The 25,545-nt window shown below is 41.8% G+C and overlaps 2 protein-coding genes across 7 annotated transcripts in view; both read right to left on the reverse strand.

Moving 5' to 3' along the window:
- nup214 (nucleoporin 214) overlaps positions 1 to 9,722 on the reverse strand; it is a 28,579-nt gene extending 18,857 nt beyond the window's left edge. For 2 of the 3 annotated variants that reach the window (XM_070988224.1, XM_070988223.1), the window contains exons 1-13: positions 9,534 to 9,648; positions 8,549 to 8,744; positions 8,254 to 8,408; positions 7,576 to 7,774; positions 7,415 to 7,485; positions 7,240 to 7,303; positions 6,966 to 7,069; positions 6,233 to 6,339; positions 6,002 to 6,068; positions 5,324 to 5,447; positions 1,326 to 1,484; positions 287 to 731; positions 71 to 201 (exon numbers count right to left, since the gene is read on the reverse strand). In XM_070988224.1, coding sequence (XP_070844325.1) covers positions 71 to 201; positions 287 to 731; positions 1,326 to 1,484; positions 5,324 to 5,447; positions 6,002 to 6,068; positions 6,233 to 6,339; positions 6,966 to 7,069; positions 7,240 to 7,303; positions 7,415 to 7,485; positions 7,576 to 7,774; positions 8,254 to 8,408; positions 8,549 to 8,744; positions 9,534 to 9,575 — 1,864 coding nt within the window. In that variant the 5' untranslated portion in view covers positions 9,576 to 9,648. Of the gene's footprint in view, positions 1 to 70; positions 202 to 286; positions 732 to 1,325; positions 1,485 to 5,323; positions 5,448 to 6,001; positions 6,069 to 6,232; positions 6,340 to 6,965; positions 7,070 to 7,239; positions 7,304 to 7,414; positions 7,486 to 7,575; positions 7,775 to 8,253; positions 8,409 to 8,548; positions 8,745 to 9,533 lie in introns of all 3 variants that reach the window. The other variant, XM_070988222.1, reaches the window with a different exon arrangement.
- Positions 9,723 to 10,059: 337 nt separating this feature from the next.
- LOC139348531 (nucleus accumbens-associated protein 2) overlaps positions 10,060 to 25,545 on the reverse strand; it is a 28,737-nt gene continuing 13,251 nt past the window's right edge. Inside the window, exons 1-7 of one of the 4 annotated variants that reach the window (XM_070988731.1) lie at positions 21,948 to 22,631; positions 20,746 to 20,927; positions 19,856 to 20,614; positions 18,005 to 18,181; positions 16,518 to 16,623; positions 16,138 to 16,235; positions 10,060 to 16,042 (exon numbers count right to left, since the gene is read on the reverse strand). In XM_070988731.1, the coding sequence (XP_070844832.1) occupies positions 15,516 to 16,042; positions 16,138 to 16,235; positions 16,518 to 16,623; positions 18,005 to 18,181; positions 19,856 to 20,614; positions 20,746 to 20,857 (1,779 nt within the window). In that variant the 5' untranslated portion in view covers positions 20,858 to 20,927; positions 21,948 to 22,631 and the 3' untranslated portion in view covers positions 10,060 to 15,515. The other 3 variants (XM_070988728.1, XM_070988730.1, XM_070988729.1) reach the window with 3 other exon arrangements.

A 25,545-nucleotide genomic window follows, 5' to 3' on the forward strand; every position in this document is an offset into this window, starting at 1 on the left:
AAGATTTAAAGAGTGCTTTGATAAAAAAAAGAATGATAAGAGCAAAGTATGACAGGCAGGACTTTCTTACTTAATACGGCTGCTGGCTTAGTGGCCGATAGTGGAGGGGTGGTCAGACTACTGGAGTTGGAGACAACGGTTTTGGGCAGCGAGGAATTGAAGGAGAAAGACTGTGGTGCTGGGGTCTCCAATGCCGAAAACCTTGGGAATGAGAAGAGAGATATTTTAAAAGTCTTTGTATAGTCTTTGGTTTTATAAATCATATCAGTATAAAATAATGATTTACCTCTCATTTAGATTCAGTTTCACTGTTGGTGGGGAGGGGGCAGCAAGGCTCTGGGGAGTTGGGGCGGGAGCGGGAGCTGGAGCCACCACTGTTGATGGTTTGATGGAAGGGGCGAAAGAAAATGCTGAAGGCGCTGAGGGAGTGTCAGAGGGTGGTTTGGAGGCAAAGGAGAAGCCTGAGGATCCTGAGCCGAAAGGTGTGGATCCCCCCAGAGAGAAGGCTGAAGGGGCAGAGGTGGAGCACGTCGTAGGGACTGAGAAAATGAATGAAGACGATGACGACGACACAGGAGCTGCGGGAACAATGCTGAATGGGGCGGCCGAAGAAGAAGCAAGAGGGGCTGGAGGAGTGGAAGCAGCTGCAGAGGCAAGGCCGAGGTTTGGGAATGTCGCTGGGGCAGATGGGATAGACGCAGCAATTTTGGGTGGCTGGGTTGCCAAAGAACCTGTGAACAAAAAAGAAATTCGCTTTCATTTGATCTCATCACATGTTGCTCAAGTTTTGTCTTTAAGCAAAGTTTGCTAATTCTAGAAGCAACTGGGTTAGCCTTAGAGAAGTCCAAATTTTTCATGGTTAGACGCTCACAGCCACATTTCTCCCAGACTTCAAAGGATGTTGTGAGGCCTCTTTCTGAAGGAAACTGGCTGAGTAAAAACACTGGTTTTCCTGATTATAGAAAAGTAAACTCTTCACAGTCTTGCCAAAGATCCCTGCATGATCACAACAACTGGTCTCAGGCAATAAATGTTAGCGAAAATAAAGTGAGAGAAATAAAAACATATAAATAACATCTTCCTTAAAAGATATATAATAAATGAACTGATCAAAGAACTCAAATTTTATGCGGAATGAATGTTTCGTGAAGACTTTAAGATAAGCATAAACAGGGATGTATTTGGATGCGTGTTTGCTTGATTGACAGCTCTCTCAGGCTGTTAAACTGAGCTGTGGAGCTGTGTGCCTGCCACTTGTATGGCAATGAATAATTGTGCAGCACTCTCAACAACAAAACATCTGTTGAGTACAATGGCATGCGTACCTGGCTTGGGCAGCCTTTCCCCCTCCAAGGGGAGGGTACCCGGGGGTGTGACCAGTTGTTTAACCCCAGGATTGAGGTTGAGCAGAGCAAATGGGCAGAGTAGTCCCTCCGTGGATAGCATCAGCATAGTGGGCGCCGGAGGCAAGGTCTTCTCATCAGCTTTGAAAGGGTGGAAAAATGGGATACAGAGAAAAGGCATTTAGACAGAGAGATGCCACAGTCTCAGTGATGTCCAGTGAAACATGAGAGGTTTGCTTTAATTTCACAGAACACGCCAAACATATAACTCTACAGTTAAATGTATTCACTCGCCCTGAAACACACAGAGTCCGTTTCCCTCATTTCCTCCCCCTGTGGCACATTTTGTAACCCTCCACAGATCACAGAGCCCAGAAAAATCTCTGTGGTAGGAAATTTTGTCTTAAGTCTATTAATTAAGGGCCACGTGCAACAGCAATCTACATTATGCAGTAACAGAATTTTGAATTCTGCACAGCTTTCTGCTTCCAAATCACACCACTGCACGAGGGAGACAATTAACAGCAAGCGTCGTCTGCTGTCTGCTTTCTCTGTTCGTGATAACAAAAATGCTGTTTGTCACTTCAGTCATGAAAGTGTTGACAGTATTCAAGCAAAAAGCCTGTATGTATGTTAGTGCTGTAGTTATCTTGATCTTGGCTTATTCCACCCTCCAGTGGTTAAAATAAGTACCCAGCGTTCAGTTCAGAAAGGCACACTGTGGTCGTGCACAAAGACAACTGTCCTGCAATGTCTCATTTGGTAAAACACAGTCCACTGCTTTCCTCTTCTTGCCAAACCCCCAAACTCTTTCCTGCTCTTCACACCCACTTTCCTGCACTTTCCAAAATCACGCTGTGTGCTGTAGGCTGCAGACAAAATGGCATATCCATCCTAAACCAACATTTCAATGATGAAACGGAGTATTCACACTCCAAATTAAAGATGCATTAGTCAGAGTTGATAATAGTCATTTCAGATACGTCGAAAAAGCAAACTGAACACTTCGTCCTCTCTGTCTCATATCTAAAACCACTCCTGGAGTGTCACTTTCACGGTCATCAGGGGATGACAGCAGTGGCTGCTTCTTACATTTCAGTGTTTGATTAATTATCACTGACACACCTCTGGGATGATTTTCCTGTATTTTGCATCTACTGTACATTCAGTCCATGAACTGCATGCATGCTATGACATGACAGTACATTAGGATTTTATCCTATGCATAAACTCAAACCTATATCTACCACAGACACGTACACCCACACAGAAAAATCCACATACATATTCAAGGGAGCACAGATTAGCATTATGTTTCGAGAAGTAAAGTGATCCTAAGTTCTCCACAAAATAAGCACATAATGCAGAGCATAAAAAAAAAAAATGCAGCATCTAATGTTTAGCTTCATCTCAATTAAGAAAATATAGTTTGAAAAATAAAGAGACGCAAAGAGAGAGAGAGGGTGAAAGAAGGAGCGAACAGAAGGGAGAGGCACAAGGTAAACCTCATCAGCATTCTGCAACAGGATTGTCTGGGCTTTGTTGTTTGTTGTGGTCCTCTAGCTTGTCTGAGCCATTTTAATGAGTGCATTTTTTTCCCCCTCCACAGATAACTCTCTCGTTACTCTCCCTTCGCCTTCCCTATCTAATGTCTCACTTCGGATAAAGGTTTTGATCAGACTACAATCATGTCAAAATGTTTCTCAAATTGCAGGTTCTTTTCTTGCTGGGGAGGGAGTTCTGAGAGTGAGCGGGGAGAGATGTGACTAGACAGCAACAGCAGCTCTACGTGAATGTCTGGCAGACTGGGCCATTTAAGATAAAACAGTGTACTGAGACGGTAGCTTATCACTATTCTTTACACATGCTGCAATAGAGCACTGCAGTGGATGCTGTATGCACAAAGAAACTTGACGGATTTCAGCTTCATTTGGTCATTAAGGGAGTGTTGCACATAAAATGCTGTGGTGCCTAAAGGAATGCATGGTATGCAGTACAAGAGATAATTAGCAAATTGTTAACTTCAATATGCCAACAACTTTATACCACAGGAATCATGAGTTTGCTGAAAAGAGAAGTACAACAGTACAACATATATCTTACCCGGCTCAGTATAAAATACTCTAAGCATGCATGTTCATTAAAACAGGCTTATCAGGGTGGGCGGTGCTGCTAGTGGCAGATGGTGTAGAAACCTGCCTAAACTGGTTTAATTTTCTCCTCACCGTCCATACTGTCATTTCACTATTTTCCACTGAAAAACCCACTGAATTCATTGAGCTTCCCTGCGGACGTGCCAACACCATTTATAATTATTAATGCTGTGAAAATGAAAGTGATATCCAAAAATAAAAAACAAATGGCGACTGCAAGTGGGAGAGATCGATTTTAATATGTTCTGGCTATCGAAGCGGGAGATGTTGTGATGTTCGCTTATCATAGCAGAGAACATGGTTGCAAACAGGGAAGATATGCCGAACAATTTCAATCACAGCGTGTGAGTTTATATTGTTACGGCAATAACAGAACACTTGGAAATAGCGCATTTTCTGAATTCAGAAAACACATGTCTCTTTCAGCTTGTAACGTGAATTAAATAGATTCTAATTCAGGGTTCACCTCAGAGATGCATAAATCCTGTTAATCCAGTGTTGCCATAAACCAGCACCGGAACACTGTTCTGAGTAGAAATGGTATTAAAAAAAGAAAATCTACCTCAGCTTTATTTGAAAAAACCCTCAGCTGCATCAAAGTGACACTGGGGTTAACAGTCTTTTTTAACTGGTGTTCTGGCATCAGTATAAAAACTCTCCCACCACAGCAAGATTGATTAAAACAACATAACTTTGGTAAAATGTATATGACCTTAACGCTCTTACTGTTCCTGTACAATTAGCCAATCAAAGGCAAACCTAAAGTAAATTGAAAGCTGTTCTCGAACCATCTGGAGTAAATGCATGGTTTTGGTCTCTTTTGAAAGGGAACCCTCTGGAGTTTTATCCACAGCAGTCAGAATCACTGTGAGTCCTACAGGCACTGAGTAATAGATGTAGTAGTTTTGTTACTTCCACCTAAATATTTTTTGCAAACAGATGACTCTTTCTGGGCCTTATGAGCTGGAAAACACAATGGGAGTACAGCACGAAGCCTTACCCTAGCCCAAGATCAATAACTATTGATCACAATACCACAGAAAATGATTATTTTATATATGATTCTCTCATGGTATGTGTAAGGCCCCCTTTCCCCCCCAAAAGGCCATTTACTATATTTATCTAGATAAATATCTATATCTATATTTATATTTAGGCCATGTATATTTATATTTAGGTATCTATATTGTATTTATAATTTTAAGTCATTTCTAATATCCCTATTTGCACTGTATTCCTTGTTTTGGCTGTAAAGTTACCCACCGCAGCTGCACATCCTCATTTTCAGATTTCAATGGCTACACAAAGCACCACTCATCTGCACAACTGGCTGCAACTGGATAGATTTTTACATGAAAGGAGCGGATTATTATAGAGTTTAAAAATAAAAATTTTACTGGTATGGATCATCTGGACCATGACAATGTAACAAGACTGTTTTTGTAAGTGTTGTAATCGGTGGATTACTGAGACTTTCGAGGTGACTTGCCTCAAATTTGTAATCATTTGTTGGCGGCATTGACTCTAACTGCTGTTGAGAATAAGAAAAGCTTTCCAACGATGCGTCGTGTGAATACAAACTTAAACATAGTAGTTGTGTACATAGACGGGTGGTGTACTTAACACTGACAGCCTACGCACAGGCCGTGTTAATTCCTTTTCAAAGTGCTAAAACAAAGTTTACTGGGCTCTAAATTGGTGTTCATTTGCCAACTGACAACCATGTTTGAGCGTCGGCTTTGACGAAGGGAAATTAACTTCAACTTTAACATTCAACAACAAAGATTAGGATAAGTGTCATTTCACAGAAAAGCCAAATTCACTTACTGATGTGTATCTCCTGCTGGCTGGTGTAGTCTATGGCTAAGCCAAGGGGAAGAGTGTCTTCACTTGTCTCGGTCACTGGAAGCTCAGCCCTACTCGCATCCTCCAGGATCCAAAGCTCCCAGATCTAAAAAAGGAAAATATTCGTTGTGGTTATGACATTCTACAGACATTTCATGTGTTTTCCTCACCCCACACAGAAAGCACTCATCTGCTCTTATGTAAAACAAAATTTTGCATCAGAGCTATATGTAATTGGTTGTGGTTTTGACAAAATCAAGACCCAAGATCACATTATGTTTTTGCAGTGGAGTCCTATTACAGTAATTTAAAAAAAACTTCTGCACATCCACAAGCTGGCACAACTGCCATCAAGAGGGCTAGTTAAGTATGTGGTATTAGGTTCGTTGATTCTAGATGGGGGGAAACTCTGCCGGCATAAATGATTTAATCAGAAAGTGTTTTGAGCGAGACAAACTTTGTAGGACAGTTATGTAACTCTACTTGATGCGTCTGAGCATCTCAAACATTCACAATGCCATGTTTTCCTTTCAAAACTACACCGATCTCATAGTTCACGTCTCTGCTGGAATTTAAATGGAAATCCCTCAGAGTTAGAGACACTTTTCATTGTGTGCATTTTCAACTTAAGATTTCTATACAGTTGTTTAACTTCATTACCTTGTCCTCTTGTCTGGCTATGACACTGACTTCAATAGAGGCTGCTGATGCCGCAAACACAAGGTCCCTGGACAAAATAAACAATGAGGCAAAGCAACACATTTCACTAATTTAACATGACACTAAAACAGCACAAATAAGAGTTTGAAGGGATAAACAACACATTTAGTTTCGAACTTGCTTTTGGGTGCTTGCTAAACCACCATGCCTGTAAATTGTGATCATTCTTACCAGTCCTCTACATGGTTAAGAAAGTAGTGGTGTTGTCGCTCAACACAGCTGCCGTACACCGTGTCACTAAAGTTCAGATACTTTGTCTCCATCTTCTCATCCTTCTTCTGCAAAAACAAACAAAAAAGAAGTGACACTTTGTGACATTCATTTGCTTACAGTACATTAACAAGATGGAACAACGGATGAAACTTTTATATGAGGGCAACATATTTTAGCTGCTTAATGATTTATCATTTACCAGGAAAAGAATGCCACTACATGCACTGAGGAGTATATGCACTGACATGCTCAGGTACAAGAACAGGCATGATACGCTGTGACCTAAGAAGCTCGAGGACAACAAACACAAAGCCTTCTAGGACTTCATGTTCAGCTACATGAAGGATTGTACTCAAGTAACAATACATGAGAGGGTGCATGTCAGCTGCAGCAGAAGCCTCTATGTGACTTAAGAGTCATTATATCAAAATATGGTAACACCACAAAGCATTTGGCCTTCAAAGCTAAAATGCATGACCTGGCAGAGCATCGAATGCTGCATTTGTTTCTTCATCTTGTTGTTGAGGCCATGTGGCGAGAATATCATGACTGAACAGGTAACACTCGAAATTTATAGTCAAATGTATCTACCGAGGCAATGAGCAAGACAGCATTGAAGACTGGAGGGGTACAACCTGACAAAAATCCAAATGGATGAACTAATTGGACTGTGGATGTAGGACATACTCACAGGGAGGGAGATCAACACGAGCTCAGGAGGGGTCTCAAGTGATCCATCTGCTGCAGCATATACCACGGCAAACACAAATGTTCTCAGCCACAGAACATCCAGAACTGTGAGAGATAACAGGAAAGAGAGGTGTCAGCGCAGATGTGGCAGTGATGAAAGTAAAATGCAATTAGAATATGAACTATACTGGTATTATATGCCATTAATAATCCAGCTCAGCATAAAGGCACAAATCGGATCTTGCTTAGTTTTATAGGTACAGGATTTGCTTTACCTTTGACGGGTTCATCAGAGGTGTAGAAGTGTGGACATGGGATAACTTTCTTTTCCTCTAGAGCCTTTCAACAGAGGAGAAAATCAGTTATTCCTCTTGTCATTCATTGGATGCTGCAACTCTCAGGGAGCAATAAGTGATTAAGTTTTAATGATTGTGAATTAGGTTCACTTACTGGTGTGTACTGACAGACTGTGGCATTCATTTTTCCTGCAGCGACTTGTTTTCCCTTTGGACTCCAACAAACTGTGTGAAACAAAGTTCATTAAAAACAGTTGAGCTACGATTGAGATATGAACAAGCAAACCCAGCTTTTATGTTTAGAGGCTCACTCACTGCATGTGATGCCACTTGATGCAGGTGCCTCAGCCAGCACTTTGACACTGTCAGCAACATCCAGAATCTGCATACTGCCGTCAGACATACAGGCAGCCAACATGGATGCCTGTGCAGGATTCCACTTCAGGTCCTGCACTAAAGTGCCAGGCGGTACTGCTGGTAGCAGTGATGCAAAAGGTAACTTCTGTGGTCTTGTCTGGAAAGGAAAACAAAGTAAAAAAGAAAATATTATAATAATTAATAAAACAAAAAACAGATCAAATGCTTAAAGTGACTAAATCTGGCAGAAATTAGGACATTTAAGAAATACTAAATATACAGGAAAGAGATGTAATCACATTTAAGATGAAATTTGTGATTTTGGAAATCTTGATTTAATTTCCATAAAATTATTTGAGAAGAATTAATATTTTATTATTTCCAATAATATAATTGCCACACACTCAATATGACCATCTGCAGTATAAATGTGCAAACTGTGTATTTATAAAGGTCATCTGCACTGGACAACTATAATTAGAATAAATAATTAACACCTTCCCTCACAGTACAGCACAACAGGCAAAGTGTCTCTCTGTGTTAAATCCCACACACGCACGCACGCACACAGTGCACAACTGGCATGATGCATGTTTAATACACTGGCACATTAAATACACTGACGAAAGTAGTCACCTTGTTCACGAAGGTGCGGACATCATAGAATGTGAGGGACAACCCCGCCTCCTCAGACATGCCACAAACTGACAAAGTAAGTTCATCGCAACTGAGAGCCAAGTGGTGCAGAGCCAATTCCACAGTCACCTCCGCCAGTGCTGCTATGCCCTCAACTAGAAGAATGAGGAAAATTGGAGTGAATTGCGAGGAATAGACAGAGATTCTTAGCTCTTGGCGGTGAATTACAGCACAACATAGTGAAAAACAGAATGGATAAGTATTCAAATTCAAAGCTGTACAGTCATATTCATACCTATTTCATTGGGGTTGCCATCAAATTTATCAGCACTCAGAATGTCTTGAGTTCGAAAAACTTTGAATGTTTTGTCGAACCCAACAAAAGTTAAACCAAATTTGTTTGAGATGGTAAGCAGACTTGATCTTTCTTTTGGCAGCTCTTCAGCAGGGTCAAACACTCTCGCTTTCTTCATCTGACGAAACTGAAAATCCTGAAAAAGACAAGCAAGCACTGTTTGATGACCAGTTTTGGGTGGTAAACATATATGGTTCCTATTCAGTAACTGTAAACTTTGAACTAAACTGTACCTCTTTCTGAGAAGAAAAATAACACACTGTAAACATGTTTGGCATGGCTTGTGCGCATACAGTAGGACCTAATAGCCAAATTACTTTACCATAAGCGGCATAATTCCCTTTTAAACAATAGTTTAGTTTAGCTTTCAACTTGACTGGTTTGTTACCATAAACAAGTAAGCGTAGCCTGAAAACGAAAGTTAACATTTTGTCTGATAGCCAACTTGCCGTGCTGTCCCGTCACGTTAGCTAATGATGCTAAGCTGTGTTGGTAACGTTACAGTAACATTCATTGAACGAGACAAGTATTTTCGGATGTTATTTTACACATACAGGAGGTTGTTAATTCACCTAAACTCAAGTTAGCGCTGCACTCTCAGAGGTACAGGTGATATAGCATCTATATGCTAAGAGCTACTATTAGCATAAGTCGCTGGCTAACTTACAAAGACAAAAGTTGCTGTAGCTTAGCAACTTTTTGTTGTCAAACTTTTAAACCGACCTCTCCAACCATTAATTGTGTCTGTTAATAATACGGCTCTGTAAATGCCTTAGGGGTAGGGTTAACTATACAGAAAACCTAAACCCACCAGCTAGCTAACAGCTAAGATAGCCAGAGCCATTGAAAATGAACTACCACACTGCTAGCAAACATTAGCTTGCACATGCTAACCTGTCAACACAACTAAGATAAGACAGCATACCTTCATTTCCCTCTCAGGAGGGGAGTCTGTGTCGTCACTCATTTTGAAGCACAGAAGCTGTAGCTTTTCCAGCCGATCTGTTGTATTAGTTTATTCCCTCCAAGTCTATACTTAAGATAAATATCTGGTGAGCCACATTAGTCCGTCAGGGGATCTGACAACACGCCGCGCGATTTTGCTGTAGAAAACGTCATACCAACGTAGGACGACAAGTAGATCCCAGAGCACCCTGAGAGCACAATGCTGAGTTCACACACGTCGCCCCCTTACAAAATGGCCATGTTTTGGAATCACTGAGAGAACTGCTCAGATTAATATCTATCCAACAGTGAACAAAATACTATACAGTGAAATTGTAAATCTTATAATATTTAATAAAAATCTCAAAAAGTTTCTTTGGAAAGATATTTCTGGGTAAGCACTGTGTAAATCCCTGGCCATTATGCTCTGCCTGTGGAAACACAGCTGTCTTAAAGAAATAACTTGACAATATAGAGACTGAGACAAAAGAAAGAGGACGGCATGATATGGTGAAGTAAGGACTTTTATTAGAAAGCAGATTTTTCTGTATTGCATTTAAAGAAATCAGGTACTCTTGGACTACACAACTGAAACTGGTGATGGCAAATACCATGATGGGAATGAAAGGTAGATTCTTATGCAACATCAAAAGTGGCAACTTGCATTTCTGTTGTATATATTATTGATGCTTGAGTCAGAAGGCGCATAAACATTTTAACATTTTTCATTGAAACATAAAGCAGTATCAACATTGAAATTGCCCCATGCCAGTTTGCCTGGTCCAAGCCCTGTTGATAGTGAAGAACATTACCATGATCAAAGTGTAGGGTTGCATGATAAGATCCTCAGTCTTTTGACTGTTGTCCATTGAGAGGTTACCAATAAGCCCAGACGCTTAACAGAGCTTTACAGATATGGTCCATGTCAACATGGGACAGCTCTGTTCATGAAGCACCAAGGTATCAGTCAAACATCCCCCAGTCCTTGTTGCAGAGACACACTTATAACCAGAGGGCTTGAGTTAACATCACCATGTCCCTCCACTCTGAAAAGTAAGCTAGCACAGACCAAAGCAAGCTGGAGAAAGACAAAGCAAACACCAAGAGCACAGCAAGTCATGTCAGATCTCCCATAATGCACTTTGGGTCTCATTCCTACTCTGATTGTCAGCGCTCTGAACACATGGCTTTAAAAGTTGCGTTTTCTCCTCATTCGCCGAACCCTCGGTCACCCTTTCTCTTTTCTTTCATTTGTCTAAGTAGTTCTAAAGTGCTGGCATTATGTTCAAGGACACATACACACACATACAAACTTTTAGTGCATTTTTTTCCGAGTCTGCTGAAGGTTCAAAAATACACTCAACTGGGTAGTTAGTCAATGTATTCCACTCTTTATCACTACTTTGCTTTCATCACTGTAATAGGTTAAACTTTACCTAAAACATTCAATAAAAGGCCAGGCTGTGTGATAAAAATACAACCCCTCTCATTGCAAGACTCCACAGTCTTTGTTTGCTAACAGTGACAACAGTTATTCAGCATAAAATACATGGTGCATAAAGATCAGAGGTTTCATTGGGTTGAGAGTGAGTGTCTCAATGGCATGCATTTTATGATACAAGTGTCTCTTTGCATATAAATGTGTTGTTTTCAGGATAAACCCCTCAGTGGAACAAAGACTCCTGTGCCCATTAGTTTGACAGCAAGGGGGGATGAACAGAGCACTATGTTAAGTTTTTAGAAGGTAACAATTTATTTGCAAAGAAATGTTTGTGAAAATAGGTTCTTTTCAACTAACAATCCCATCCAATCTCTGATTTTATCATTTTCAATGATCACCTGGGGAATGGCAGATACTGCAAAAGACAAATTTCTGTCGCTGAATAAAAAAAAGAGTTGCTTGAAGGAGACAGGGTTTTCAACCAAAGATGCGGAATACGTAAAAATACATAACATTACATACATTTTAGAGGGCCTTTTTTCTTTCAGCCACTTCAAACGGAGCTCATCCTCCCAACGGTTAGCCATCAGATTCTCTGGAGAATTTCTCAGTTTACAGTATAGTGCAACATCATTCATGTTCAAATTCACTCTGCATTAGAAAAAAAAAGACCCGAAGCAGAAGAGAGGCCAAAAAACAAAACATATTTTGCAGTAAGGCGAACAAACAGTGAACAAGCTGAAATGTGAATCTGTCAAGGGAAATAAAAGTAAACTGTTTATACATGCATTAGATTTTTTTTTAAATTTTATTTATTTTTTTTTGCAAGGACTGTTCCAAAGTGTCTCAAAACCAGGTCTGACTACAAAAGATGTCACATATTCTTTATCAAATATTTTGTGTTGTTGGTCAATTGTATGAATGATGATAATCATATAATTGCTGTTGAGAAGTGTAGCAAATCGATTTTCATGGGTTTGTCTGGGCTGGTGCTCACTTTCTCCTGAAAGAATGAGATGCCAGACGGCAAACACGAGAAAAGGAGTGAGTGACTTATCACATACATTAAACTATATGAGCAAAGGTTCTTGGAGGCCAATTTTAATCAAACTATAACTTAAGCGAAGGAAAAAGACTCTCGATCTATCCCTACAGGTGCTTTGTTTTGTTCATCTCTGAACATAAAGGTCCACATCACAACATCCACACCCACACAGTCACAGTCTAAGGCACTGCTCCACACCCCACTACAGTGTAGTATATCAATGCTTCCCAGCCTATACTTTTTACCGCTTTGTGTTAATTGAGGTTCATATCAAATTCCTCTCAGTTAAAGCAGTGACCCAATTCCGCCTGTTGGATAATAGATCTCAGTAAAACCAAAACAAAACTTATGTGCGTGAAAATACAATGAGAGAAAAACAGGATAAACATATATGTTCTATTTATGCACATTTTTAACAGTGGAGCTCACAGACTTTGAATTTAAAGGCTGATTAAGTTGGAATCTATTTTGTAATCTAGTGTAATAATTGTGATTTTGTTTTAAATCCATAATCGTATGCATTTTGGGAAGACTGTTACCTTGGTCGACAAAATCAGAAGTGTAGGCGATCCTCTCAAAAGTCCAGTAATTACGGTAGTGGCTCCAATAAACAACTGAATATCTTTATTTATTTTGTTGTTGTTGTTGTTTTTTTTTGCTTTTTTTTTTTTTTTTTTTTTACAAGAGCAACTTTAGGAACTGAAGCTTCATAAATTAAAAATGAGATTAAGAAATGATTTGATGAATATCTATCCAGAAAAGTTCAGGATCAATTCAGAATATTTCAACATTAGAGACATACATAACCGTCAAAGTATTTTTAAAAAATGAGGAGCGTGTTGGGATAAAAATACAAAAAACAATATTGTACTAAAAGTCTGTACTTGAACTTCGCTCAGTTTTCTGTATAATAGGGAAATGCTCCCCGGTGTTCACCACATTGGAAGACCTGTTCACTTCAGTTTAAAAAAAATCACAAAAGCTCTGCCTCACAGTCAAATTATATTATATTAGGCCCATTTTTAAGAGTATACAATTGAAGAAAAAGTGGGTCATATAAAAAGCATTTGAGTATTTGAACATATTCTGTCAAGGCTTGGGCCCCTCACCAACGCAGTGCTACAGTTTACATTCATTCATCATCTCAGCCATTCTATCACGGCCCTGGTTTCTCACATTTCTTCCAAAAGAAAAAAAAAACAACAATATACTGTAAACGTATTATCATTACCTAGTGCAATTACAACCCTGTATTTCTTGTGCAGGGCCATCTTAAAGCTTCCCCTAAAGAGTCACAAACAAGATATGTAGAACGCAGACAGAGAATAACCTGGCCCATTCTTTCATGTGGCGCAGCACTGAAGCTCAAACAGACAGATTAAATATATGTTTTTTTGCTTGCTTGTTAGCTTACGTCATCAATTTCTGCAGAGGACAAAAAAAAAAATTGGATTCATTTCATTTTTCAACCTCGCTTTCCAAAACGTTGGTGGTTGAAAATAACTTGGGGGTTCATTCATCTAAATTCGACGGTCTGAACTTGTGATTAAATGTGCTTTGACACTGATTGGGAACACCCAGAAAACAGAAAAAAAAGAAAACATACAACAGTGTACTCTTAAAATCAACCCACAGAACAACAAAAGGAGGCTGTTTGGACTGTGTCCCTATGCGTGGCAGAAAGCATGAAAACAGATGTCAAAAAAATGAAAAGAATTATGAAAATACAGGTTTATGTCCATGTTTGACTCATTGCCTCACTCCAGTTTTCCTTCCAAACCCACAATCCCCTAATTCAATAACTTATCAGGGTGATGTGGAGGAAATTTTCAGTCTTTAATACAGTCACATTTTGCCAAAACGCCTTAAGTTTCCCACTCTTTCGCCTCTTTTTTTTTGAGTGCAAATGCAATGAGCCAGCAGAAATTGCTCTTATAAGCTTTATTCAATAATAATTTACCCCCCAAACCCCACCCACCCACCCAGGAAAATCAAAACAAAACGAAACAGGATGGAAGCAGGACTATGTCGGCTTGGTGCCAATCACACCACCACATCAAGGTGAAGCAGTGCTCCTCTCTGACATGTTTCCCTCTGCCACTCAGTGTAGTGCACCTCCTCTACCCGTGGTGACAGCACGCTCCGTAGTTAAAAAGGAAAATCCAAAATTCACTGTGTCAAACACAGTCAATCCTGGGTCACACCCAGGTCAGTTCTAACATGTGTCAGACTGAGGTCAGATCCCAGTGAGAAATGGGATAAAAAGTCCTTATTAATGGCATACGTCGAGGCAACAGTAGCTGTTTTCTTATTCAGATGCAGGTTTGTGGCTTTGTTGTCGTTTTCAATAATTCTCCATATCCGCTGTTTGTATTCATGCATGCAAGCTGTTGGTTTCTTGTTCACGTGTCTCTCTGTAACTCGAAGACAGAATGATGCAATCTAGATGATCTTTCAAGTTAAAAAAAGCATTGTTATATATATTTTTTGGGTGGAGGACAGTGTATTTTTAATGCATTGGTGCAGACATTAAAGGCTAGCATCATAAGGTGAAAAATGTGTACACGTGTATGTGTGTGTGTGTGTGTGTGTGTGTATATCTGCGTGTGTGGTTGGGAGGGGCGGTCTGGAGCAGACACAGGCATCACATTGACAGTCTAATCCGATATGTCACGGGCAAATGTGCGTGAAAAAACAAGTCCATGTGATAGATTATTTGTTAGATGATGGAGAAGTCTTTAGCGTTTGCACAAAAAACTCTTCCTTATCTTTCTCGCAAAAATGAAAAGGAAAATTGGTTTTCTGGTGGTAATACAGTACTTGACCTTTAATTATAATACAATCTTTGTTATATAGTCATACATATTTATCATAGAACGTGAAGTGAAGTGGTCAAACACGGCAAAATAAGCTGCTTTTGAAGTGAGCTGTGTTTGTCTCAACTGTTTCTCCCAAGGTTACATGGGTTATTTTCAGATGCAGCTTTCCAAGAAAAAGGAATCATTTTACAAACCGTTACACCACACTCCCTAAACTGCCAGCAAAGCGGCTGTTGCTGTTGTATCGCACTGAAATGATGAATCATTACAGCCATTTGTTCTGCTATCAGGCCTTTGTAATATTGCCGCAGGTGCCGAAATACTGAGTAAATACAGAATACACGAAGAAAAGGGCGGAGCAGAAAGGGTCGATTTCCTCAGTGTGCAAATGCCATGCCTGTGTCTACTAGTATCACTGCTCTTCTTCTGTTTTCAGTATTATGCGTGTACACAAGCACGTGTGCACATGCATGTGAGACAAATTCCTGTATAGAAAGACCTACGAGCGCAGCTTTTTGTGCTGAATAATTCCTGTTGAGGAAGCACAGAGGAGAAGAAAGAGTGGTGGACGAGATGTTTAGAGTGAGTGAGAGAGCAAGCAAAAGAAAATGCGGTGTTATACAGATTTCACAATGTGAGAGGCAGCCCGAGGGACATTCACTGTCCGTTCACCCGCAGACCCTGTCCAAAACTTTCCACTTCCTGCTCAGGCGGCGTGTCACCACAATTGCCTGCCTCAGCTCCTGGGATCAGAGTTGGCGCCCCCAGTGATCCATCTACACCCTCTAACCCAGCTTCATCCTCATCTTCCTCCTGTTCCTCTTGGACTACTCCTTCACCTTCAGCCTCTGCTCCAGCGGCCCCAGACCCGGGGCTGCCCTCTGCCAGCGGTGGGTGAGTCCTGAGAGGATCCTTGCGATCTGGATACAACCTTTGCTCTAGGGTCTTGAAGTCAGACTCAAAGGGGAGGGCTACCCCTGCTTGAGGGGCACCCAGTGCCAGGCCCAGACCAACAGCAGCACCCATGCCCATTCCTGCGCGGTACACATCCATGCCATCGGGCAGCATGGACTTGATCTTGGGCAACCATCTCTTGCGGACACGCCTCGCATTTGTGCACATGTCAGCAGCAATCACATTCATTTCACTCTCCTTGAAGTTAGGGTTGAAATTTTGACAGTAGACTAGAAAAGAGAGAAAACAACAAACTCCATGTAGACAAACTATGCTCTTTTCAGATTCTATCATCAATAGCAGGTGATTTGGACAATAAACCTACGTTTGACAGCGTTGAGGACCCTGCTGTCCAGGGGTTTCCTGCTGGGGTCACTGGTAGAAGAGCGGATACCTGTCCCACAGCTATTGGCTAAAGTGTTTCTGCAGAGATACAGAGTCAACACCAGGGGGCAGAGTCAGCAACAGGCACTTATAGTAGATTAACATGGGAACACACACACACACACACACACACACACACACACACATACACACACACACACAACTAACCGCATTGCACAACATGGCCACAGATGGAGTGTGAAAGTTGGTTTGAGATAATAGTGGCAGTGTTGGAGTCATACACAGAAGTCAAATCTTGCTGTAGGCCCTTAAAGACTAATACAAAGTGTTCTGCTTAGTCGTGCATGCCTTTATACTCACCTATCAAAGAATGTGGCGAGCAGACGGCGGAGCAAGACTTTGTGTTTGATACCAGCACATAGATGGCAGTTCATCAGCTGGCCTCGGGTCATGAACACCTGTGTACCTGGAGTGGCAGAAATAAGAGGGACATATTAATCTCTATTTCCTGTTTTTGAGGATTCTGGAGGTTTGTCACGTTTCTCTTTGGCACAGTCGCCAGTTCATCTTTTATTCTCCAGCTACATTTGAAAGTCACGTTTGAGGAGTTCTTAAACAAAGCTACGGCAGTCCAGAGTAGAAATATGGGGGTGAGGAATTGAAGTTGAAGGCCATAAAAACAGCAAAACTATTACATCACTTGGTTTTGCTTTCAGAATATCTCTTTCACATTCATACATCATATTCTGTATCTTACAGGCAGAATACAGAACTGAATTACACATTTCCACTGCGTTCCATTCAATTACATTACGACCTGATTGAATCTGAGCCAGTTTTTTGATTGATTGCTGACTACATCTTGCATCTGCACGTGCCATCATGTTCTGCTGCGTCTGTCTGTTAAGTACACTGGCCGGTATTCAGACTCTCACGGATTCTTTTATCAGAAAAAAATCCAATAACACACTGATTAAACTTTTTGCCACGTTCCATTGTAAGAATTATATTAAGCACGTGTTGAGCTGTACCTCGTCTCTTCAAAAGTCTGTGGTCTGACTGCCAAGAGCGATATCTGGCAGTCTGACAAAAGAGTTCAGTTTTTGTCTCATCATACCAAAAAATCTTTTTCCTCATGCTCTCACAGGCCCGTAAGAGCCATTTGGCAAACTCCCGGCAGGCTGTCATATGCTTTTTACTCCAGAGTGACTTCTGTCTAGTCACTCTACCATAAAGGCCTGATTGATGAGCACTGCAGAGATGGTTGTCCTTCTGTCACGGTCTTCAATCTCTGCAGAGAAACTGCAGCTTTGTTCTTTCCCTTGCAGATCAATACAGTGACGTGGCTCAAAACAGCTGCGGCGGCCAATCAGAATCTGGTTGACAGACGATGCTCAACAGCGTTTTCGTTAGGGATGAGAATTCAACTGAATGTTATGATAAGATAAACATACTGTGACCAAAATGATGACCAGAGATTAACCTCAGCCTCATAGAGATCAAGCACAAGCTGAATACACGTGTCTCCTAAACAAAAAGGATATTAGAAAGGGTCAACTGGGTTGTGGGTAACCTCCCCTATGAATGGCCTCTTTGTAGCAGGAAAACTCTTGATTTTAAAGGTTTTCTATTTTACAGTGTTGGTGCTAAGCTCCTGAATTTATTAGCTGAAGTGAATTCAATCAGTTAAATATAAGTTTCCCAACTATTTATACTAGAATTTGAAATTATTTAAATGTGCAAACGAGTGGAAGTATGACTTTTTTTTCCAATCTCACTGCATAAAAGTTATTCTCTGCATGTAAAAAAATGTGAGCAGATGCATGTCTTTGTATGTGCGTGCCTACCAGCCACCAATTCCAGCTTCTCCCCAGGGTCCCCCTCAGTGTAGAGCTTAGGGTGGCAGCGGTAGCCTATCTGGCTGATGAGGCTTGCAGGCAGCGCCACCAGGTCCCTGCGGATCAGCACACAATTGCGGTTCTCCAAGGCCAAGGGCACCGCTGCCATCTCTGGCTTGTCCTGGACTGATGAAAGCAAGCAAGAATAGAAAGAGTTCAGAAAACTAAGAGGGTTTTATGTTACACAGCTAAGCAGATAAATGTGCATGGATCCATATATTCTACAAACGACAAAAACATAGTTATGCTATCATCCATACCCTCCGTGCCCCCCTGCAACAAAATATAATTAATAAAGCAGGTTGGTGTAATCTCATACAAGTTTGTTGTGTTTCATAAATGTTTCAGAGCATTGCAGATGTATCCTAGATAAGTCACGATGCTGCATCAGCAACTTGAGTTTTAGAGGGGGACGGATCCAAAGCTGGGTGTTAGGTTCTTACTCACAGAATTGTTTCCCCTAACCTCTGAGATGACTTGTGAGTGTATGCACATGCACACACCTGCTGTGCACACACATGCAAACTCACACTCACACACGGAACAGGAGAAATTAATCCATTAATTGCCACACACACATGCACATAGTGTATACAGAAAAGAGTGGATTAATGCATTTGCATGTGCATTTACACTTACACACACACACACACACACACACACACACACACACACACACACACACACACACACACACACACACACACACACACACACACACAGGAAAGACGTGCATGGATCTCAAATATCCCACAATGTCACCCTGGGGTGCTCTGTCTGATTGCAGATAGAGTGGATTTCATAAATATCTGAAACTCTAGAATTTGACAAACCTGTGTGATGCCTTTAAGCTGCAGGATGCTAAGAATGATGAAAGTGTGTGTGTGTGTGTGTGTGTGTGTGTGTGTGTGTGTGTGTGTGTGTGTGTGTGTGTTTGCGGGTGAATCTGAGTTTGAAAGTGTCCACAATTGGTGTCCAGACAGTATATTTTTACATGCAAATGCAAAAACAAATGAATCTATGTCTGCATGTATCGGCAAATCAGCACAATGGCAGAAAACCATAATAAAAAGCAGTACAGACCAGCTTTTGGAGCTGTCATAAAGAGTGTGTTGTTGGTCACGATGCACTCCAATCATAACTCCATAAAGCTATCTTTATGCTGAGAGAACCCACACACTGGAGGCATAACATCCTGCTTTTTCGAGATGTGCAGGATACATGATTTATGAAAGATAAAATAATGTAACTGGGATGAAATGAATGAGCATCATTCTTTTTCTGCACAATAAATAGCGAGTCTGGACAAGGAGTATCTATGTTCTGAAAACCCTGCATTTATAGTTTCTGCAAGTCATGCCATGTTTTACTTTTAGATTCGTCTGATATCAAATGAATTTCCTCCATCTGGGCCAAGGGCAGTTGAGGAAGTACTGCACTTGCTCAGATCTTACATGACTAGAAACATATCACGGGCGCAGGTTTTCCATCGAGATCTTGATGAATCTTGTTAGCATCATGAACCTACTTAGATTTACTGAAGAAATAAATAATATGAAAGTTAGTGTATTGGAACAAATTATTCTTGAGTATGCTGTGAGATAAAACTGTTAGTCATTTCTGTCCATGACTGAGGACATACTGTATTTTTAGAAGTTTTTAATGATGAAAAATATTCCAGAATAATGCTTCAGTGATGAGTGCTCTCCACCAAATACAGCAATGGTGTTTGAAATTCACCTGAGCACTGCAACAATTCACAAAGATCTTGAAAACGCATTAATATAACACAGTACTCACTCCCGTAGGGGTTAGTTGAACGTCCATAGAGATGACTGTAGGCATCCTCTGAGATCCCATCATACGGCTCCTCCTCAAACTCCTCATCTTCATTCTGGTAGGACGTCGGACTGTCAGTGGTTGGCAGGCTGGAGGCTCCAGGACTGGACCTTTCAACTCCTCCTCCTGCTCCACCCCCACCGGTCCCCTGAACTTGGTAAGAAGGCATGCCAGGGATGGAGGTCCCACTGGCCGTCGAATAGAACAGTGAGCTGGTTCTTGCCAGCCGACTCCCCAGCTCCGAAGACGAAATCCTGCTTTGTGTCGAGGGTACTGTCAGGGGCGTCGGGTCACCCCCTTCTAGTTTAATCTTCCGCTGTGGCATGAGTAAGGATGGAGACCAGCCCGGGGTTCCCAAAAGGGCAGCCACCGCTAGTCCGTTACCATTATTACAAGGACTCTGCGGCTCTGATCCTGTTTCCTCTAAAGACCCTGCTGTTTGCGAGTCACAGTGAGGTGAGTTTGCTTTGAACATTAGGTCCATGCCTCTTTCAACTATATGCTGAATTTGGAGGTAGCCAGCTGTGTACATGACCACCAGCTGTTCACTAGCTGCCATTGTTAGCTTCCCTGTATAGCAGAAAGTGAGGATCTGCTCAAAGCAAGCAGGTGTGACTGAGGAGGGCAGCTCAAACTGGGTCTTGGTGGAGCTGCTGAAGAGGTCACGAAAGTAGAGGCTGCTGGCAGCCAAAACGGCCCGGTGGGCTTTGAAAGCCTGACCTGGTGGATAGAGATAGCAGAGAGCAGACGAAAAAAAAAACAAACAAAAAAAAACGTTGAGAATAATGCTAAAGAAAATTCTTCATTTAAAAGTTCCGTAACAAAAATCTCCATCTTTCCTACAAACTAACCTTTGACCAGGATGGAAACATCGCAGTAGTGTCCCAGCAGGCGCTGCTCATTAAGGGAGCCCAGAACTGTGGCTCCAAAGTTCGGGATCTCCACATGGAGCAGCTGGGACATGTTGACCGCAGAGGAGGAGGAAGATGAGGTTTCAGATATTCACTGCAGACTCCACCACTGAGAGAGGCATCTATATATATAAATAAAAAAACACAGAAGGCATGGAGAACACGTTGGAGAAGAGAAGTGCAGTGATAAAGAAAGGAGTGAACAGAAAATGCGCGAAAGATGAAAAGACATGCCACAGGGAGGTAGAGAGGCGAGAAGGGAAAATTGAGAGAACCTTAAAGGAGGCAAAGAACAAGATTGAAAATAGAGTTGAGATAACATGAGAAAATGAATACAGTTGAGGCAGAAGTGAGAGGTGTGTGAAAGCGAGATGGATATGCGGTGATAGTGGGTGAGAGAGTCAAGGCAGGAGAGAGAAAGGAGGAGTCAAGTCAGTAAAGAATACAATGCCGTGCCTACTGTACATGAGAACATTGTGAAATACTTTAAGGCTATGTTGTTTTACATGACTTAAATTCCAAGAACCTTGGACTCATTCCATGTATTGCACTCAAGGCATCAAAACATTTCTCCCACAGCATGGACTTTGATAACCTTTGTCAGCATTTCTAAACTCTGACTGGAAAACAAAACGGCTCAAGTCTTACACACAATTTTAGATTTTAATAGCAGCTTTTATCTGACGTTCTCCAGGCATATTTGCACCTTCTTTCCTACCCTAAACCTTGTGTCATTGTTGTTTTTTTCCTCCCCACCAACCCACACACACACACACATACATATACGCACTAGTTTCATTATTAAGCAATGCTGCAGAACAGTTTCCAGGAATACAAACTGAAAAAAAATGTCACCGCCTCTCTTACACACTCTCTTTCTCTCTCTGTCTCCCACTTCAGGCACTCCATACAGACAGGCATGCACTCTGGCTTACTTACATAAAAGTGTGCACGCATAAACACACATGCACACACACACATATATACAGTACAGGCTGCATAAGGAAATTACTGTGTACTCTGGCATGCAAACTCTCACCTGGAGAAACCAGCACACGACTTTCCTCTGCTAACAGTCTCTCACACATGCACAAATGCAGAAAGAAAAAAAAGCGCTCACTGTTATCCCAGACAGTTCTGACCTGTGTAAGCCAGTCCTCTGGTTAAAACACACCATGGAGCCTTGGGCACACACAAACACACACCAGCAGCAGTCAGGACCAGGACAGGAGAGGAGTAGTTAGAGATGGGAGGAGAGCACTCTGATGCACTCCGTCTGGTCGACTCTCTTTCACTTAAAGTGTCATTCCCACTGTCTCAAAGACGATTCTCTCTGCTGTCTGACTTTTCTCTGTCTGTCTTCCCCCAGCCGTCCTCTTCTTCTTCTATCTCTATATCCTCCAAAGCCCCATTCTATCTGCTCACTGTCTGTTCTAGCGCTGTCTCAAAGCCTCCCTCTGCCTCCCTGTCATTATCTCTCTCTGTTTCTCTCCCCTCTCTCTATTCTCCAAGGGTTGAATTCAACAAGTGCCGCTGTAGAGAGAGAGAGAGAGAGAGAGAGAGAGAGAGAGAGAGGGTGAAAGAGAATGGGGAGGGAGAAAGAAAGAAAGCAGAGCAGAGCAGAGCGAATCAGTGATGAAAGGAGTAGGAGGCTCAGTGTGTGCGTGTGTGTGCATGTGTCTGCGCGCGTGTGTCTGATCAATGCAGTATCTATACGTCGCAGGGAGTGGGAGGGAGAGAAAAACACAGGCTACAGTTACAGACGGAGACAGAGACTGGGCAGAGCTAGAGAGAAGCAGAGGAGGGAGGGAGGGAGCGAGGGAGGGGAGAGTTGAGACAGAGAGAAAGTCATTTGAGGACAGTACGAGTAGAGAAAGACAATTAGGTTGAAGCAACTTCTGCCACTTGCCCCTGGACACAGATGCCTATATGGCCTACCAAAAAGAGGAGGAGAATGACTAAGACAAAAGAGAAATGAGAAAAGCTCGCACAGGTCACAGCCACCATTAATTAATTAGAACATCGAATAGTGAAACTTCTGAAATCCCTTTTTGACGCAAGTCTGGAGAGAATGCGTCACATCTCGGTAAAGCAAAGCTTTGCTGAACTGGAAGCTTTCATATACACGATGCAGTAATCCTCTAATCCTTCCAGTTGTAGAATTAAAAAGGTCAATCAAAAACACTGCAAGGTATTCCCCATTTTCTTACAATCTGTGGAAGACAATAGTTAAAAAAAGAGCTTTTACTTTTTGAGCAAGTGTTGTGCATTTTCTCTGAATCATGCAAGGACCTCTCTGCCAAACACCTACACACGAGCGGAGAGAAGTTCTGTCTTCACGCAAGACTATTTTGTTATTTCTACATGAATTGATAAATTAAATGATTAATTTACGCCTCCACCATGGTGGCTCAGCTTATTCAGGTGACATTTCGCCGTTTTCTGTTTTTTGACCAACGCATGAAAGGCCTGCCTAAATGTTGCTTGATGTGGATGAGGGAGGACAGGAGCCAGATGTCACAGCCTGTGACGGGCAAGGAACGATAAAAGACAACAGCTAAGAGAGAGGATAACTTCCAGAAAGATGTGTGTGGGAGGATAAGAATGCAGAATTGCTGTGACAGATGAGTAAATGCATTTTCTTCCTGTATATGTGCACACGGGTGTAAATTTTGTGTTAATCCAGCTAAACACAGTGGGGGAGGCTCTCTGACCTCTGCGCTGCATTGTGGTAGAAGAGACACGATGGTAATAAACCTCACAATATGCAATCTGTTAAAAGATAAATAAAAAAGCTGATGCAGATCATTTTCATATCTGAGCGTGTCCCCAGAAAGTATCCAGACACACTGCGCTTCATTTTTTGCCAAAGAAACCTCAAGTGGAGAAAGTTGTGCTAAACTGAGCAAACTTTTACTCTTCAGTCACAGCGGAAATATGAAAGGGAGGATATCACAAAGCGTTGAATACAGTGAGTCAGTCTTTGGTTTAGAGAGCTTTGCCCCAGCAGTGTGATATCTGCACGGCACATATAGACACACATGAGTGAGCGCACACAAAAAGCACAGTCAAACGCAGGAGACACAAATCCACAAACACACTAATGCAAATGGGCATAAACACACTCCCTCTGTTCTCTTACACACACGCCAACACACAGTCAGGTAATCTCCCTGTGCACACTCAGCAATACACATTCTGTTTGTTTGTCTGTCTGTCCCTCTGTGAACCCGCCACACTGCTTGTCCATCGGTCCGTCCGTCAGTTATTGTGACTATTGTGTCCTTGCATCGCCTCTTGCTCCCCCCCTCCCTTTTCTCTATCCTTCCCGCCCTGCATACCACATACCCACTGTCTCTCTGCCAATTAATGCACACAGGGCTGCATTGCAGTGAGGTTGGCGCGTGCCACGGCAGCAAGCACAGTACAGAGTCTACAGACATGCATGTACGTGCCAGCCGGGCAGAAGAGCGAGGGGAGTGGGGGGGGGGGGGGGGGGGGGGGGGGCAGTGAGGGGAAAGAGGAAGAGGGAGGGGGAGAGAAAGAGCAAAGGAGAGTGAATGGAGAATATGTTGAGTCAGGCAGACAGGACGGCGGTTGCCACACTGCACATATACAGAGCGCCATGCAAATGTATGCACGAATGAATATAAAACAAACATGCATGTACATGTGAATTATGTGCACGCACAGTCACACGTGTACAGAAGTGCACATATACGCGCACACGCACATAAACATTCACACGGAAATTGCAGCCTCCTCCTCCTTGCATTAAATATAGACTTTGCACATCCCCGATAAAAAAATATAAGGCATGAACTCCCTCAACTTGTTTTCCTAACGAGTGATTATGTGTGTGAGCGTGTGCGTGTGTGTGTGCATGCCTCTCTGCTGCTTGTGTCCTCATTTCCTTCAGTGTGTGTTTGCATTTCCATGTCAAAGTTTCTCGCATACCAAGGCGTGTTTTTATAATCATTGTTATATACCCAACTGTGACTTTTGGCACTGTATGTCAGGCATGTGTGTATGTGTATGTGTGTGTGTGTGTGTGTGTGTGTGTGTGTGTGTGTGTGTGAAAGACAGCATAGTTTGTGACTTGATATATGAGATTTGAATGCTGTTCTGATTGCTGTTGTCTGCTTTGTTGGAATGTGTTACATCCATTTTAATCAAGGATTCATACCTACGCACAGTGTTATTAACTGTAGCAGCAGGTCCAGGCATATTTGAATAATATGAAGAAATGAGATGATTCGCCAGATGGCACACACACACACACACACACACACACACACACACACACACACACACACACACACACACACACACACACACACACGCACAGATTTAATTACTAGTTATACTGTAGCTACCAAATGACAATAGGGCAGCATTCAAACATAAAACCATAAAAGTCATACACAATTATGATTCATGCATTGGCCATCTAGCACTTTATGGAACAGTTCATATAAGTTCAACGTTGAACTTAAGTTGGTGCCAACTTTTTTTTCAAGATGCAGACAGCAAAAACCCAATCAACCTAAAGATATATTCACGAGACAAACACAGATAAGTGATAGCATCGATTAACATCTCAGCTGAAGCGCAGCGATCCACCAAAAAAAGCAAACTCCAGGAAAATTTTGAAGCGAGCTGAAGAGGAGCAGCTCCTTCCCCTCTTGCTTATGTTGCCTCTATACAATCTCAATATGAACAGTCCCCTCGTTATAAATA

The sequence above is a fragment of the Chaetodon trifascialis genome, chromosome 20, assembly GCF_039877785.1.
Source record: "Chaetodon trifascialis isolate fChaTrf1 chromosome 20, fChaTrf1.hap1, whole genome shotgun sequence".
Lineage (NCBI taxonomy): Eukaryota > Metazoa > Chordata > Actinopteri > Chaetodontiformes > Chaetodontidae > Chaetodon > Chaetodon trifascialis.